Genomic DNA, 15796 nt, shown 5'->3' with positions numbered 1-15796 from the left:
AACCAGCAGACACCCAGAAGCACACACTAAGGTGAACACACCCAAAGTAGCCTAGTTTACACACACACACACACACGTGCACACGCCACATGCACGGCAGCCGCTAGTGACCTAGACACACACATGCAAGCAAACACACACAAACAAACAAACAGACAAACAAACAGATGCACGGGCGAGGGAGCGCGCTGCCAACCTGAAAAGAAAGAGGCGCTCTTGATGAGGCGCAGAGGCCCCTGCTCTGAGAACGCACGACGAGGACTCAGCTGAGAGAAACCTGAGAGAGACCAGACCGGGGGGGGGGGGGAGAGAGGAGGGGAGGGATGGAGGGAGGAGAGAGAGGGAGGAGAGAGAGGGAGGGGGACAGAGAGAGACAGAGGGAGGGGTAAAAGGGAGAAAGGGAGGGAGGAGGAGAGAGGGAGGGAGAGATGGAGGGAGGGAGGGAAAGAAAGACAGAGGGAGGGGTAAGAAGGGAGGGAGGGGGAGAGAGGGAGGGAGAGAGGGAAGGAGGGAGAGATGGAGGAAGGGATGGAGGGAGGGAGGGAGGGAGAGAGAGAGAGAAGGACATAGGGAGGGGTAAGAAGGGAGGGAGGGGGAGAGAGGGAGGGAGAGAGGGAAGGAGGGAGGGAGAGATGGAGGGAGGGAGGGAGGGAGAGAGAGAGAGAAAGACAGAGGGAGGGGTAAGAAGGGAGGGAGGGGGAGAGAGGGAGGGAGAGAGGGAAGGAGGGAGGGAGAGATGGAGGGAGGGAGGGAGGGAGAGAGAGAGAGAAAGACAGAGGGAGGGGTAAGAAGGGAGAAAGGGAGGGAGGAGAAAGGAGGAGGGGCGGATGGAGAGAGTGAGAGAGAGAAAGAAAGGGAGGAGAGAAAAACAGAGACAAGACATGAACCGCTGTTAGTGAAGCAGGACATCAGAACCGGGACCAGGCCGTCCATCTCGGGACCCGACCCGACCCGACCGGACCATGTTTAGACAGGCCTGGGCTCCAGAAACACGCAGCAGAACATGTTTAGACACGCCTGGGCTCCAGAAACACGCAGCAGAACATGTTTAGACACGCCTGGGCTCCAGAAACACGCCATCGCTCCCAGAAAACACCGACTCAGAGACTGAGGGTCAGTCAGCATGATCACACTGAACAGAGTCAGAGTTTTCTGAGAGGATGAGAGAGGAATACAACTGGGAAAAGCAGCATGAGTTGAATTTGCCAACAGGCCTGTGTGTGTGTGTGTGTGCGTGTGTGTGTGTGGTGTGTGTGTGTGTGTGTGTACCAGAGGAGAACTGTTGGCAAATTCAACTCAGCCTGTTTGATGGGTGTTAAGGGGAAAGGGGGAAACATTCTGAACATACAAAAGCATCACAACTGGAGATTTGTTTTAAATCAAACAGAACAACCTTAACGATTTAGGATCACCAGTTTTGGATAAATATTTGCAGACGATAGAAATGATTTAAAACGCCCCTTCAAACGGGGTGCTGGAGAGAGTACAAAATAGTAGAGTGAGAGTAGAGTACACAAAAAACAACAACATTAGAAATGTTCACATGTCTGCTAGACAGAGAAGAGTTGATAACAGTGAGTGTTATCCTGGTGCTTTCTGTCCCGTCTGAGACGCCATAGTCTAGCCCAGGGCTGGTTTGCTGTGACCATGGTGACAGAGTCCTGTTGTTGTTACCTATGTTGCCTAGGAGACCGTTGACTCCAGTGTTCTGGTCCGGCCTGAGAGCGTTGGGGTCCTGACTGATGAACTCCAGGCTGTCCTGTAACCTGCCCGACAGAAAAGAAAGACGAGTTTCAGTGAGAGAGAGGAGGAGAGAGAGAGGAGGAGAGAGAGGAGGAGAGAGAGGAGGAGAGAGAGAGGAGAGAGAGGAGGAGAGATCAGAGGGAGAGAGAGGAGGAGAGAGAGGGGGAGAGAGAGGAGGAGAGAGAGGAGGGAGAGAGAGGAGAGAGAGGAGGAGAGGAGGAGAGGAGGAGAGAGAGGAGGAGAGAGAGAGGAGGAGAGAGAGGAGGGAGAGAGAGGAGGAGGGAGAGGAGGAGAGAGAGGAGGAGAGAGAGGAGGAGAGAGAGGAGGAGAGAGAGGAGGAGAGAGAGAGGAGAGAGAGGAGGAGAGATCAGAGGGAGAGAGGAGGGAGAGGAGGAGAGAGAGGAGGAGAGAGAGGAGGAGAGAGAGAGGAGGGAGAGAGGAGGGAGAGGAGGAGAGAGAGAGGAGGAGAGAGAGGAGGAGAGATCGGAGGAGAGAGAGAGGAGAGAGAGGAGGAGAGATCGGAGGGAGAGAGAGGAGGAGAGAGAGGAGGAGAGAGAGGAGGGAGAGAGGAGGGAGAGGAGGAGAGAGAGGAGGGAGAGAGGAGGAGGGAGAGGAGGAGGAGAGAGAGGAGGAGAGAGAGGAGAGAGAGGAGGAGAGAGAGGAGGGAGAGAGAGGAGGAGAGAGGAGGAGAGAGAGAGGAGGGAGAGAGGAGGAGAGATCGGAGGAGAGAGAGAGGAGGAGAGAGAGGAGGGAGAGATCGGAGGAGAGAGAGGAGGGAGAGAGAGGAGGAGAGAGAGGAGGAGAGAGAGGAGGAGAGAGATCGGAGGAGAGAGAGGAGGGAGAGAGAGGAGGAGAGAGGAGGAGAGAGGAGGAGAGATCGGAGGAGAGAGAGGAGGAGAGAGAGGAGGGAGAGAGGAGGGAGAGGAGGAGAGAGAGAGAGGAGGAGGAGAGAGGAGGGAGAGGAGGAGGAGAGAGAGGAGGAGAGAGAGGAGGAGAGAGAGAGGAGGAGAGAGAGAGAGGAGGAGGAGAGAGGAGGGAGAGGAGGAGGAGAGAGAGGAGGAGAGAGAGGAGGGAGAGAGGAGGAGAGAGAGGAGGAGAGAGAGGAGGAGAGAGATCGGAGGAGAGAGAGGAGGAGAGAGAGGAGGAGAGAGGAGGAGAGAGAGAGGAGGGAGAGAGGAGGAGAGATCGGAGGAGAGAGAGAGGAGGAGAGAGAGGAGGGAGAGAGGAGGGAGAGAGGAGGGAGAGAGGAGGAGAGAGAGGAGGAGAGAGAGAGAGGAGGAGGAGAGAGGAGGGAGAGGAGGAGGAGAGAGAGGAGGAGAGAGAGGAGGAGAGAGAGGAGGAGAGAGAGAGGAGGAGAGAGAGAGGAGGAGGAGAGAGGAGGGAGAGGAGGAGGAGAGAGAGGAGGAGAGAGAGGAGGGAGAGAGGAGGGAGAGAGGAGGAGAGAGAGGAGGAGAGAGAGAGAGGAGGGAGAGGAGGAGGAAGAGGAGGAGGAGAGAGGAGGAGAGAGAGGAGGAGAGAGAGAGGAGGAGAGAGAGAGGAGGAGAGATCGGAGGGAGAGAGAGGAGGGAGAGAGAGGAGGGAGAGAAGGAGAGAGAGGAGGGAGAGAGAGGAGGAGAGAGAGGTGGAGAGAGAGGAGGAGAGAGAGGTGGAGAGAGAGGAGGAGAGAGAGGTGGAGAGAGAGGAGGAGAGAGAGGAGGAGAGAGAGGAGGGAGAGAGAGGAGAGAGAGGAGGAGGGAGAGGAGGAGAGAGAGAGGAGGGAGAGAGAGGAGGAGAGAGAGGAGGAGAGAGAGGTGGAGAGAGAGGAGGAGAGAGAGGAGGGAGAGAGGAGGGAGAGAGAGGAGGGAGAGAAGGAGAGAGAGGAGGGAGAGAGAGGTGGAGAGAGAGGAGGAGGGAGAGGAGGAGAGAGAGGAGGGAGAGAGAGGAGGAGAGAGAGGAGGAGAGAGAGGAGGAGGGAGAGGAGGAGAGAGAGGAGGAGAGAGAGGAGAGAGAGAGAGGAGGAGGGAGAGGAGGAGAGAGAGGAGGGAGAGAGGAGGAGGGAGAGAGGAGGGAGAGGAGGAGAGAGAGGAGGAGAGAGAGGAGGAGAGAGAGAGGAGGAGAGAGAGGAGGAGAGAGAGGAGGAGAGAGAGGAGGAGGGTGGGTCAGGTCAGGCCATCGTGGGTCAGGCCACTAGCTCAACACATGAAGTCGTTTGAGATAAAAGCATTTGCTAAACGACCTGATTGTAGGAGAGAGAAAGTGAGATAAGGATCTGGAGTAGAGATACAGAGAGGGTGAGCGAGGTTACGTGTTGAGAGAGAGAGAGAGAGAGAGAGAGAGGGTGAACGAGCTTACGTGTTGAGAGAGAGAGAGAGAGAGAGAGAGAGAGAGGGTGAACGAGCTTACGTGTTGAGAGAGAGAGAGAGAGAGAGAGAGAGAGAGAGAGAGGGTGAGCGAGCTTACGTGTTGAGAGAGAGAGAGAGAGAGAGAGAGGGTGAACGAGTGCTTACGTGTTGAGGCAGAGAGAGGGTGAACAAGCTTACGTGTTGAGAGAGAGAGAGGGGGAGAGAGAGAGAGAGGGTGAACGAGCTTACGGGTTGAGAGAGAGAGAGAGAGAGAGGGTGAACGAGTGCTTACGTGTTGAGGCAGAGAGAGGGTGAACAAGCTTACGTGTTGAGAGAGAGAGAGAGAGAGAGAGAGAGAGAGAGAGAGGGTGAACGAGCTTACGTGTTGAGAGAGAGAGAGAGAGAGAGGGTGAACGAGGTTACGGGTTGAGAGAGAGAGAGAGGGTGAACAAGCTTACGTGTTGAGAGAGAGAGAGAGAGAGAGAGAGGGTGAACGAGCTTACGTGTTGAGAGAGAGAGAGAGAGAGAGAGGGTGAACGAGCTTACGTGTTGAGAGAGAGAGAGAGAGAGAGAGAGAGAGAGAGAGGGTGAACAAGCTTACGTGTTGAGAGAGAGAGAGAGAGAGAGAGGGTGAACGAGCTTACGTGTTGAGAGAGAGAGAGAGAGAGAGAGAGAGAGAGAGAGAGGGTGAACAAGCTTACGTGTTGAGAGAGAGAGGGTGAACGAGGTTACGTGTTGAGAGAGAGAGAGAGAGAGAGAGAGGGTGAACGAGCTTACGTGTTGAGAGAGAGAGAGAGAGAGAGAGGGTGAACGAGCTTACGTGTTGAGAGAGAGAGAGAGGGTGAACGAGCTTACGTGTTGAGAGAGAGAGAGAGAGAGAGAGAGAGAGGGTGAACGAGCTTACGTGTTGAGAGAGAGAGAGAGAGAGAGGGTGAACGAGCTTACGTGTTGAGAGAGAGAGAGAGAGAGAGAGAGAGAGAGGGTGAACAAGCTTACGTGTTGAGAGAGAGAGAGAGAGAGAGAGAGAGAGAGGGTGAACGAGCTTACGTGTTGAGAGAGAGAGAGAGAGAGAGAGAGAGGGTGAACAAGCTTACGTGTTGAGAGAGAGAGGGTGAACGAGGTTACGTGTTGAGAGAGAGAGAGAGAGAGAGAGGGTGAACGAGCTTACGTGTTGAGAGAGAGAGAGAGAGAGAGAGAGAGGGTGAACGAGCTTACGTGTTGAGAGAGAGAGAGAGGGTGAACGAGCTTACGTGTTGAGAGAGAGAGAGAGAGAGAGGGTGAACAAGGTCTTACGTGTTGAGAGAGAGAGAGAGAGAGAGAGAGAGAGAGGGTGAACAAGCTTACGTGTTGAGAGAGAGAGAGAGAGAGAGAGGGTGAACGAGCTCTTACGTGTTGAGAGAGAGAGAGAGAGAGAGAGGGTGAATGAGTGCTTACGTGTTGAGAGAGAGAGAGAGGGTGAATGAGTGCCTACGTGTTGAGAGAGAGAGAGAGAGAGGGTGAATGAGAGCTTATGTGTTGAGAGAGAGAGAGAGAGAGGGTGAATGAGAGCTTATGTGTTGAGAGAGAGAGAGAGAGAGGGTGAATGAGAGCTTACGTGTTGAGAGAGAGAGAGAGAGAGGGTGAATGAGAGCTTACGTGTTGAGAGAGAGAGAGAGAGAGGGTGAATGAGAGCTTACGTGTTGAGAGAGAGAGGGTGAACGAGCGCTTACGTGTTGAGGCTGAGAGGGTTAATGAGCTCTTACGTGTTGAGGTAGAGAGAGAGAGAGAGAGAGGGTGAGCGAGTGCTTACGTGTTGAGGCTGCCGTACACGCTGCTTCCCGTCCGAGCCGTGAACACTTTGCTCAGCATCAGCTGAGGGGGCGACCTGAGGGCACAGAGGTCAGAGGTCAGCACTTCCACACGCGTGTGACAAGGTCAGCACTCAACACTTGATCTTCAGTTTAAAGTGTGTTTGTATGTCTGTCAATATCAATGTCCTTTTATTTATACAGAACCATTCATACAAATCAATGGAGCACATAGGGCTTCCCATGAAAATAGATGGATAAAAAGATAAATATATAAACACAGTGAGAACAGTTAAGAAACAATAAAAGTAAAATAATTAAATTAAAAGATAGTGTAAAATAGAATAAAAACTATAAAAACAGAGAATACAAATTAAGAACACTAAGATATTAAGTAAGTAAAGCCATGTGGTAAAATAAATGTTAAAAAGGTATGTTTTCAGATCTTTTGCCTATAAATGACCAGCCTGATCTGATGGATTCTACGGGTGGAGTCCTACCTGATCTGATGGATTCTACGGGTGGAGTCCTACCTGATCTGATGGATTCTACGGGTGGAGTCCTACCTGATCTGATGGATTCTACGGGTGGGTCTCCTACCTGATCTGATGGATTCTACGGGTGGAGTCCTACCTGATCTGATGGATTCTACGGGTGGAGTCCTACCTGATCTGATGGATTCTACGGGTGGGTCTCCTACCTGATCTGATGGATTCTACGGGTGGGCCTCCTACCTGATCTGATGGATTCTACGGGTGGAGTCCTACCTGATCTGATGGATTCTACGGGTGGGTCTCCTACCTGATCTGATGGATTCTACGGGTGGGTCTCCTACCTGATCTGATGGATTCTACGGGTGGGTCTCCTACCTGGTCTGATGGATTCTACGGGTGGGAGTCCTACCTGATCTGATGGATTCTACGGGTGGGAGTCCTACCTGATCTGATGGATTCTACGGCTGGGCCTCCTACCTGATCTGATGGATCTTGAGCGTGGAACCCTACCTGATCTGATGGATCTTGAGCGTGGAACCCTACCTGATCTGGTGGATTCTACGGGTGGGCCTCCTACCTGATCTGGTGGATCTTGAGCGTGGAACCCTACCTGATCTGGTGGATCTTGAGCGTGGAACCCTACCTGATCAGGTGGATCTTGAGCGTGGAACCCTACCTGATCTGGTGGATCTTGAGCGTGGAACCCTACCTGATCTGGTGGATCTTGAGCGTGGAACCCTACCTGATCTGGTGGATCTTGAGCGTGGAACCCTACCTGATCTGGTGGATCTTGAGCGTGGAACCCTACCTGATCTGGTGGATCTTGAGTGTGGAACCCTACCTGATCTGGTGGATCTTGAGCGTGGAACCCTACCTGATCTGATAGATCTTGAGCGTGGAACCCTACCTGATCTGATGGATCTTGAGCGTGGAGCCCTTGTAGCTCATGGCCACAGAGCCGAACATCATCTCCCCCAACATGTTAGCGTCTGAGGAGCAGCGAGAGCCCTGTAGGCCAGGAGGAAGAGGAGGAAGAGGAGGAGTGGTTACTGTGACCCAGCCAATCACGTTAGATCACATGGAATTCTCCAAGAAAGAAGGGTGCATCCTATTTTGCACTATTTAGTGTGCCCTTTGACCTGTCCTGTCTCGTTCCTGCACCCTGGCCAATGCTGTCTCCATGTTATGCACCATACCTAGCTTTTGCTTTTTACCAGTAGGGCTGGGTATCGAGTTGAATTTCAAGAATCGTTTCGATTCCAATTCTCAATACTCAACTACATCAACTACATCAATACTAGGGCTGGGTATCGATACTGATTTCCAAAAATGAATGAATGAATAAATCATTGAATGAATGAATGAACTATTCATTCCTTCATTTATTCATTCATTCATTAAATAAAAGATCGATTTTGGGATTCATGAATCGATTCTGAAACATTTGATTCAGAATCGATTCAGAATCGATTTTTTAAACCCAGCCCTATTTACCAGGCCGCCTTTGTAAATAAGAACTTGTTCTTAAATGCTTGCCTTGTTAAAGGAAAATGCTCGTTTTTGACAACCTGGACCTTATTTACGACATATTATAAGAAGTTTGACTCACCGAGATCACTTTTGTGTTGTTCGGAGGCCTGTAGAAGAAATTTAAAATCCAGCGCGAGCCAGTATATCCATGTAATCGCGTAGGACGGGGCAACGGGAATGCAGTTTCTCAAAATCCATTTTCGGCCGCTAAACGGTTGTTTTCATCAATCAGATTGGATGAATCGACAGTTGAGATTCCGCAACGCGAGCCATTGTTGTTTTGGTTTTCAAATACCGGGTCTTTAGCCTCTGTAATATGATCTTTACACGCCTCTCCCCCACTTGCTCCAGCACGCATGCGCACAGGCCAGCGCGCAGACTGGCTATTCTCCCTCACATTCTTTGCGCTACGATCGGATTGTTGCTGACGAATGACGACGACAATATTCTCGACACCAACAACGATCGTAGCGCAGAGAATGTGAGCCGGAGAATAGCCAGTCTGCGCGCTGGCCTGTGCGCATGCGTGCTGGAGCAAGTGGGGGAGAGGCGTGTAAAGATCATATTACAGAGGCTAAAGACCCGGTATTTGAAAACCAAAACAACAATGGCTCGCGTTGCGGAATCTCAACTGTCGATTCATCCAATCTGATTGATGAAAACAACCGTTTAGCGGCCGAAAATGGATTTTGAGAAACTGCATTCCCGTTGCCCCGTCCGACGCCATTACATGGATATACTGGCTCGCGCTGGATTTTAAATTTCTTCTACAGGCCTCCGAACAACACAAAAGTGATCTCGGTGAGTCAAACTTCTTATAATATGTCGTAAATAAGGTCCAGGTTGTCAAAAACAAGCATTTTCCTTTAAATAAAGGTTAAATAAAAAATAAAAAAATAAAAAAACCTGAAAACACATTTCTAGTATGTTGAAAAACTACAACAGCAATAAAACGAATAATAATTCTGATGTAATTTTACTTGAACGGGGGCTGGGTGTGCCCCCTGATCCTAGGGCTAGGCGTGATTTTAGGTGTTGAGGTCAGAGGTCGCGGATGGTCCTACCTGGAAGCGGAGGCCCTGGTCACGGGGCTCGGAGGTGCAGGAGGAGGAGGTGCTGTCCAGCGAGGAGGAGGAGCCACCCGTAGGCCGCAGCTGACAGCACCTCCCAAACACCTTGACCTGGCCCTCACCACACACCCTCTGAAACACACGCACACGCACATCAAACTGACCACCAGGACCGAATGAACACCAGGTCTCTTATCACTGGAAATCAGGCTGTTTGGGAGGGTCAAGTCAATCGCCTTTCCTTCCTCGATGACCAGGAAGGGACTGACTGAGTTTAGTTAGTGAGGGTTAGTTGTTTGATCAGCTGAGTTTAGTTAGTGAGGGTTAGTTGTTTAATCAGCTGAGTTTAGTTAGTGAGGGTTAGTTGTATCATCAGATGAGTTGAGTTAGTGAGGGTTAGTTGTATCATCAGATGAGTTTAGTTAGTGAGGCTTAGTTGTATCAACAGATGAGTTTAGTTAGTGAGGGTTAGTTGTATCACCAGCTGAGTTTAAATAGTGAGGGTTAGTTGTATCATCAGATGAGTTTAGTTAGTGAGGGTGAGGGTTAGTTGTATCAGCTGAGTTTAGTTAGTGAGGGTTAGTTGTTTGATCAGCTGAGTTTAGTTAGTGAGGGTTAGTTGTTTGATCAGCTGAGTTTAGTTAGTGAGGGTTAGTTGTATCAGCTGAGTTTAGTTAGTGAGGGTTAGTTGTTTGATCAGCTGAGTTTAGTTAGTGAGGGTTAGTTGCATCATCGGCTGAGTTTAGTTAGTGAGGGTTAGTTGTTTGATCAGCTGAGTTTAGTTAGTGAGGGTTAGTTGTATCATCAGATGAGTTTAGTTAGTGAGGGTTAGTTGTATCATCAGATGAGTTTAGTTAGTGAGGGTTAGTTGTATCACCAGCTGAGTTTAGTTAGTGAGGGTTAGTTGTATCATCAGATGAGTTTAGTTAGTGAGGGTTAGTTGTTTAATCAGATGAGTTTAGTTAGTGAGGGTTAGTTGTATCAGCTGAGTTTAGTTAGTGAGGGTTAGTTGTGTCATCAGATGAGTTTAGTTAGTGAGGGTTAGTTGTTTCATCAGATGAGTTTAGTTAGTGAGGGTTAGTTGTATCATCAGATGAGTTTAGTTAGTGAGGGTTAGTTGTGTCAGATGAGTTTAGTTAGTGAGGGTTAGTTGTTTCATCAGATGAGTTTAGTTAGTGAGGGTTAGTTGTATCATCAGCTGAGGTTAGTTAGTGAGGGTTAGTTGTATCAGCTGAGTTTAGTTAGTGAGGGTTAGTTGTATCATCAGCTGAGTTTAGTTAGTGAGGGTTAGTTGTTTCATCAGCTGAGTTTAGTTAGTGAGGGTTAGTTGTATCATCAGATGAGTTTAGTTAGTGAGGGTTAGTTGTATCAGATGAGTTTAGTTAGTGAGGGTTAGTTGTATCAGATGAGTTTAGTTAGTGAGGGTTAGTTGTATCAGATGAGTTTAGTTAGTGAGGGTTAGTTGTATCATCTGTCCTCAGTGACCTGCTTCCACCCAGCCTTGCTACTCTTCCTCCCAGGTTTCCTCAAGCGTTTTCAAAAGGAAGTATCACGAGGCGGAAAGGAAAAAGGTCACGATTTGTCACAATTAACAAACAAAAACAACAAAGGAACACACTCCAGTCCCGTGTGCTTGACTCACGGTCTGAGTCATGCTGATTGTGAGCATGTCGGCTGATGAACAGGCCCTGTGAATGTTGTTATGGAATGTTTCTGGTAGAGGCTGGCTGGCTGCACTGTGATTGGCTGGCTGGCTGCACTGTGATTGGATGGCTGGCCGCCTAGCAGCTTGTTCCGTGAGATAACAGCTGACTGGCTAGCTGACTGACTGGCTGACTGACTGACTGTTTGACTGGCTAGCTGGCTAACTGACTGACTGACTGACTGACTGACTGACTGACTGACTGACTGACTGACTGACTGACTGACTGACTGTTTGACTGGCTAGCTGGCTAGCTGGCTAACTGACTGACTGACTGACTGACTGACTGTTTGACTGGCTAGCTGGCTAACTGACTGACTGACTGACTGACTGACTGACTGGCTAGCTGGCTAACTGTTTTGTAGGCTGACTAGCTATTTGAATGCCCACATACTCTGCAGTGCTATGGTTAATGCTTCTATCACTCAGCAGTGAGAGAGGCTGTGTGTGTGTGTGTGTGTGTGTGTGTGTGTGTGTGTGTGTGTGTGTGTGTGTGTGTGTGTGTGTGTGTGTGTGTGTCCAGCCAGTCAGTCAGTGTGTCTGTGCCCTGCTAGAGTACACAAAGGCCTGGGGACATGTGACTGGCCATCATATGACTTCCTCAGGAACTCGTGAGCTGGAACTACTGCAGCCGCTCCCTCCCTCCCTCCCTCCCTCCCTCCCTCCCTCCCTCCCCCCCCTCCCTCCCTCCCTCCCTCTCTCCCTCTCTCCCTCCCTCCCTCCCTCCCTCCCTCCCTCGTGCCCTACCCACTCAAGCACTCCAACTCCCTCCTCCCTCCCTCTAAGGGGAAACTAAATCCCCTCCCATTCACACGTACACACTGAATGATACAGACACACACCCGCATGACTTCTGGTGCATATCTAACTTTGGTCTATGTCCAAACGGCTTTTACTAATCCAAACATGTACAACGAGAGTTTCCCCATGGGGGGTAACAGAGGTCAGAGGGTGAAGCTGGTCGGTCAGCCTCTAGCAACCACATGACAGACCAATCACACGGCCATACGACGTGACAGAGAGAGAGAGAGAGAGAGAGGGAGGGAGGGAGAGAGAGAGACAGAAAGAGACACGTACAGAAAGAGAGAGACACATACAGAGAGAGAGACACACACAGACAGACAGAAAGAGAAAGAGAGAGAGAGAAAGAGAGATGTACAGAGAGAGACACACAGACAGAGAGAGAGAGAGAGAGGGAGAGAGGGAGAGAGAGAGAGAGAGAGAGAGGGAGAGAGGGAGAGAGGGAGAGAGGGAGAGAGAGAGAGAGAGAGAGAGGGAGAGAGAGAGAGAGAGGGAGAGAGAGAGAGAGAGAGAAACTCCTGTCATGTGAGGCTGAAAGAATGCTTATACATGGCCTGTCAGCTGATGCTATTATTATTGGAGATAAGAATTCTGGTACAAACCAGTCAGAGACCGCCCCCCCCCCCCTCTCCCCCCTCTCTCTCTCTCTCTCCCCATCACTCTCCCTCTCTCCTCCTCCGGCACTCCCTCCCTCCCTCCCTCTCTCCCTCTCTCCCTCCCTCCATCTCTCATGGCCGTGGGAGATTGGGAACAGTATTACCTTCCTGGCAAACACCTCACACACACACACACACACACACACACACACACACACAAACACACAAACACACACACACACACACACACACAGGAGCAGTCCCCGCCCCCTGGTGACTCACCGAGCTGGGGGCTTCCTCTGGGCTCTTCTTCTTGGCGTTGGAGTCAAAGAGAACATTCCTCCCGCGCCGCTCACAGTCCTGGTACACGATCAGACGGATCTGACCCGGGTCCAGCTGGGGGGAGGGCCAGCTGAAAGGGGGGGGGGGGCAGAGAGGGGCAGAGAGGGGCAGAGGGGGGCAGAGGGGCGGAGGAGGGGGGCAGACAGAAAAGACACGTTTTCCAGTTTAATTCACTATGGATGCACGATATATCGGCAATCATATCGGTATCGGCCGTACGATATATCGGCAATCATATCGGTATCGGCCGTACGATATATCGGCAATCATATCGGTATCGGCCGTACGATATATCGGCAATCATATCGTTATCGGCCGATGTTAGTCGTTTTTTATTATATCGGTATCGGTCCGATGTGCAAAACAGGGCCAATGTGAACTAGGGCTGTATATCATCTTGGATTTCGCGATACGATACGCATCACGATACACAGGTCACGATTCGATACGTATCACGATACAGAGGTCACGATACAATACGATACGATACGATACGTATTGCGATACACACATCATTTACTGAAAGATTTTAAGTGTTCAAGACTGAAAACTGAATGGCTCAAATGCACTATATAGATAACTCAAACTCAATGACTGGACAGAGAACTAGCTAATAAATATTTTACATTTGATATCCATGCTTTTTAAACTGTCAACATTGTAGTATTTATCGTTTTTCAAAATTATTTATATGTATGCTTTTTTAACTTAATATTGTAGAATATGCTTTTTGTAAACTGGATTTAAAAATTTAAATCAAAAAAAAAAAAAAAAAAGATTTTTTTTTTTTTTAATTTTACAGCGCCCGGCTGTATCGATACTCCGGGCTGAAAGATCGATACAGTATCGCGAGACTACGTACCGCGATACATCGTTGTATCGATACAATCCTACAGCCCTAATGTGAACAGACGATAATTATTTCAGTCTAGCTGCTGTCGTGTGTGTTGTTGTTGAGAGGGAACAATGTGGTAAATCTATGATTTATCGGCTTTTCCAAATGTTTGGAGATAGAGACAGTGTTTCCATGTGTTTTTCAGTACGTATAATTTTTGATTACCATAGAAACTTGATTTTTTTTTCCAGAACATATCAACATCGGTAAATATCGGCCATGACAGCAATGTTAATATTTTGTTACAAAATGTTCATATCGGTGCACCCCTATAATTCACAGAACCATTTGAAGAGGACAAGCTTTGATAGTCTAACCTATAGGTTTCTGGGAGTATCGTGTCATTTCTCTGTCTTCAATTTCAAACACACCAGCGTGTTCTTCTCCAACCTCACAAGCACTAGCCCGTATCCCGTCACAGGTCACACACACAGGCCCAACTGACCGCCCCAGACGAACACCGGGGTGCAGGGCTGAGGTCTGGGGGTGTTATGGTGGGACTGAGGGGTGTTATGGTGGGACTGGCCGGGGGGTGTTATGGCAGGACTGGCCTGGGGGTGTTATGGTGGGACTGGTCTGGGGGTGTTATGGCAGGACTGAGGGGTGTTATGGTGGGACTGGTCTGGGGGTGTTATGGCAGGACTGAGGGGTGTTATGGCAGGACTGGGGGGTGTTATGGTGGGACTGAGGTCTGGGGGTGTTATGGCAGGACTGGCCGGGGGGTGTTATGGTTGGCCGAGCCGTGGGTTAAATAAAGGGAGGATATAAATATGGAGAGGTCTAATAAGCTCCATCTAAGCTGTCAGAGCTCCCACGGCCCTCAGCCATGCCATAGCTGCCATTCTCCCCTCCATACCAGTCTGTGTGTGTGTGAGTGTGTCAGTCTGTCTGTGGAGGAAGAGCAGCCTGCTACCCACTGGTCCTGGGTCAGCTATTTAACATATTTTCTCTGTGAGTAGATACTATCAACCAACTGAAACTGACCCCAGAAGTGTCAACCCCACCAGGCTGACACCCGACACGGCCAATAAAAGTTCAGTCCTCCTGACAACAAGTTTATTTGGATTAATAGACTGACTGACAGACAGACTGACAGACAGACTGACAAACTCTAGCCTAGACTGAGAGACAGGAAGACAGACTGTGTGGTGAGTGGGGGATTTCTATGAGCGATGGCCAACAAGCTTTGAATATATTTATTTCTAGCTGTTTATTGGGGGAGTGTGTTCCTGGGGGGGGGGGGGTGACAGGAGACCAGAACAACAGGCCCAGCCCGGCCCCCTGCTATTCCTGCAGTCTGCGTCACACAGGGGTGTCATGGGATACCTACGTGTGGGTGAGAAAGAGAGAGAGAGAGAGAGACTGTGTCATACTGTTTACCAAACACTGGCGTGGCATATACCCAACATTCCTTCAGGCTAGGCGAGTCGATTCGGAGAAGGTCAAGAGAACCAGTGATCCTGCCGCTTGTTCATGACGGTACAGACTGGGATATTGACGCTGAATTTAGAAAATTCACCCAGGGATTGTTATCTGTTAATTCAATCAACCGACCGGTCAGTTCAGTCTCTGTTTGTGCTCTTCCAGAACAGAGGCCTGGGTCACACCAGGAACTGTCATTAATTAATCCTGATTAATTGCAAATTGATGCTATATCCATTCTTGCTGGTAAAAGCCCCCAAATGAAGATATTTCATTAGAGCTTTCCGACCTGTCGATCACGCGGAGAATAATAACCAATAAGGTTGCTTGATTTCTTAAGACCACGCCTCTGATGTCCCGTTGTGTGTTCATAGATTAGACATTAGTTTGAATAAAAAGGCTCTTAAGCCGAGCCTGCAGCCTGCGTTACCATAATGATGCTATGTCCTGGTGTGGGTTCTATGTCCTGGTGTGGGTTTTGGGTTCTGGTGTAAGTTCTATGTCCTGGTGTGTGTTTTGGGTTCTGGTGTGTGTTTTGGGTTCTATGTCCTGGTGTGGGTTCTATGTCCTGGTGTGGGTTCTATGTCCTGGTGTGGGTTTTGGGTTCTGGTGTAAGTTCTATGTCCTGGTGTGTGTTTTGGGTTCTGGTGTGTGTTTTGGGTTCTATGTCCTGGTGTGGGTTCTATGTCCTGGTTTGGGTTCTATGTCCTGGTGTAAATTCTATGTCCTGGTGTGTGTTTTTGGTTCTGGTGTGTGTTTTGGGTTCTGGTGTGTGTTTTGGGTTCTGGTGTGGGTTTTGGGTTCTGGTGTGGGTTCTATGTCCTGGTGTGTGTTTTGGGTTCTGGTACGGGTTCTATGTCCTGGTCTGTGTTTTGGGTTCTGGTGTGTGTTTTGGGTTCTGGTGTGTGTTTTGGGTTCTGGTGTGTGTTTTGGGTTCTGGTGTGTGTTTTGGGTTTGTGTGTGTGTTTTGGGTTCTGGTGTGTGTTTTGGGTTCTGGTACGGGTTCTATGTCCTGGTCTGTGTTTTGGGTTCTGGTGTGTGTTTTGGGTTCTGGTGTGTGTTTTGGGTTCTGGTGTGTGTTTTGGGTTCTGGT

General features: G+C 49.7%; 1 protein-coding gene across 1 annotated transcript in view; it reads right to left on the bottom strand.

Annotated features, from left to right (window-relative positions):
• Nucleotides 1-103: 103 nt before the first annotated feature.
• Nucleotides 104-15796, bottom strand: part of LOC311308340 (folliculin-interacting protein 1-like) — a gene marked incomplete at its 3' end in the record, with an annotated part of 26693 nt that continues 11000 nt past the window's right edge. The window contains exons 2-8 of the mRNA XM_084437301.1: nucleotides 12327-12456; nucleotides 8940-9077; nucleotides 7253-7353; nucleotides 5854-5928; nucleotides 1675-1766; nucleotides 197-277; nucleotides 104-111 (exon numbers count right to left, since the gene is read on the bottom strand). Of these exons, the coding sequence (XP_084293427.1) occupies nucleotides 104-111; nucleotides 197-277; nucleotides 1675-1766; nucleotides 5854-5928; nucleotides 7253-7353; nucleotides 8940-9077; nucleotides 12327-12456 (625 nt within the window). The remainder of the gene's footprint in view (nucleotides 112-196; nucleotides 278-1674; nucleotides 1767-5853; nucleotides 5929-7252; nucleotides 7354-8939; nucleotides 9078-12326; nucleotides 12457-15796) is intronic.

This window comes from Borostomias antarcticus (genome assembly GCF_949987555.1).
Source record: "Borostomias antarcticus genome assembly, chromosome: 1".
NCBI classification, from domain to species: Eukaryota; Metazoa; Chordata; class Actinopteri; order Stomiiformes; family Stomiidae; genus Borostomias; species Borostomias antarcticus.
The sequence above is the reverse complement of the archived record's forward strand: the minus strand, read 5'-3'. Positions and strand labels throughout refer to the sequence as shown.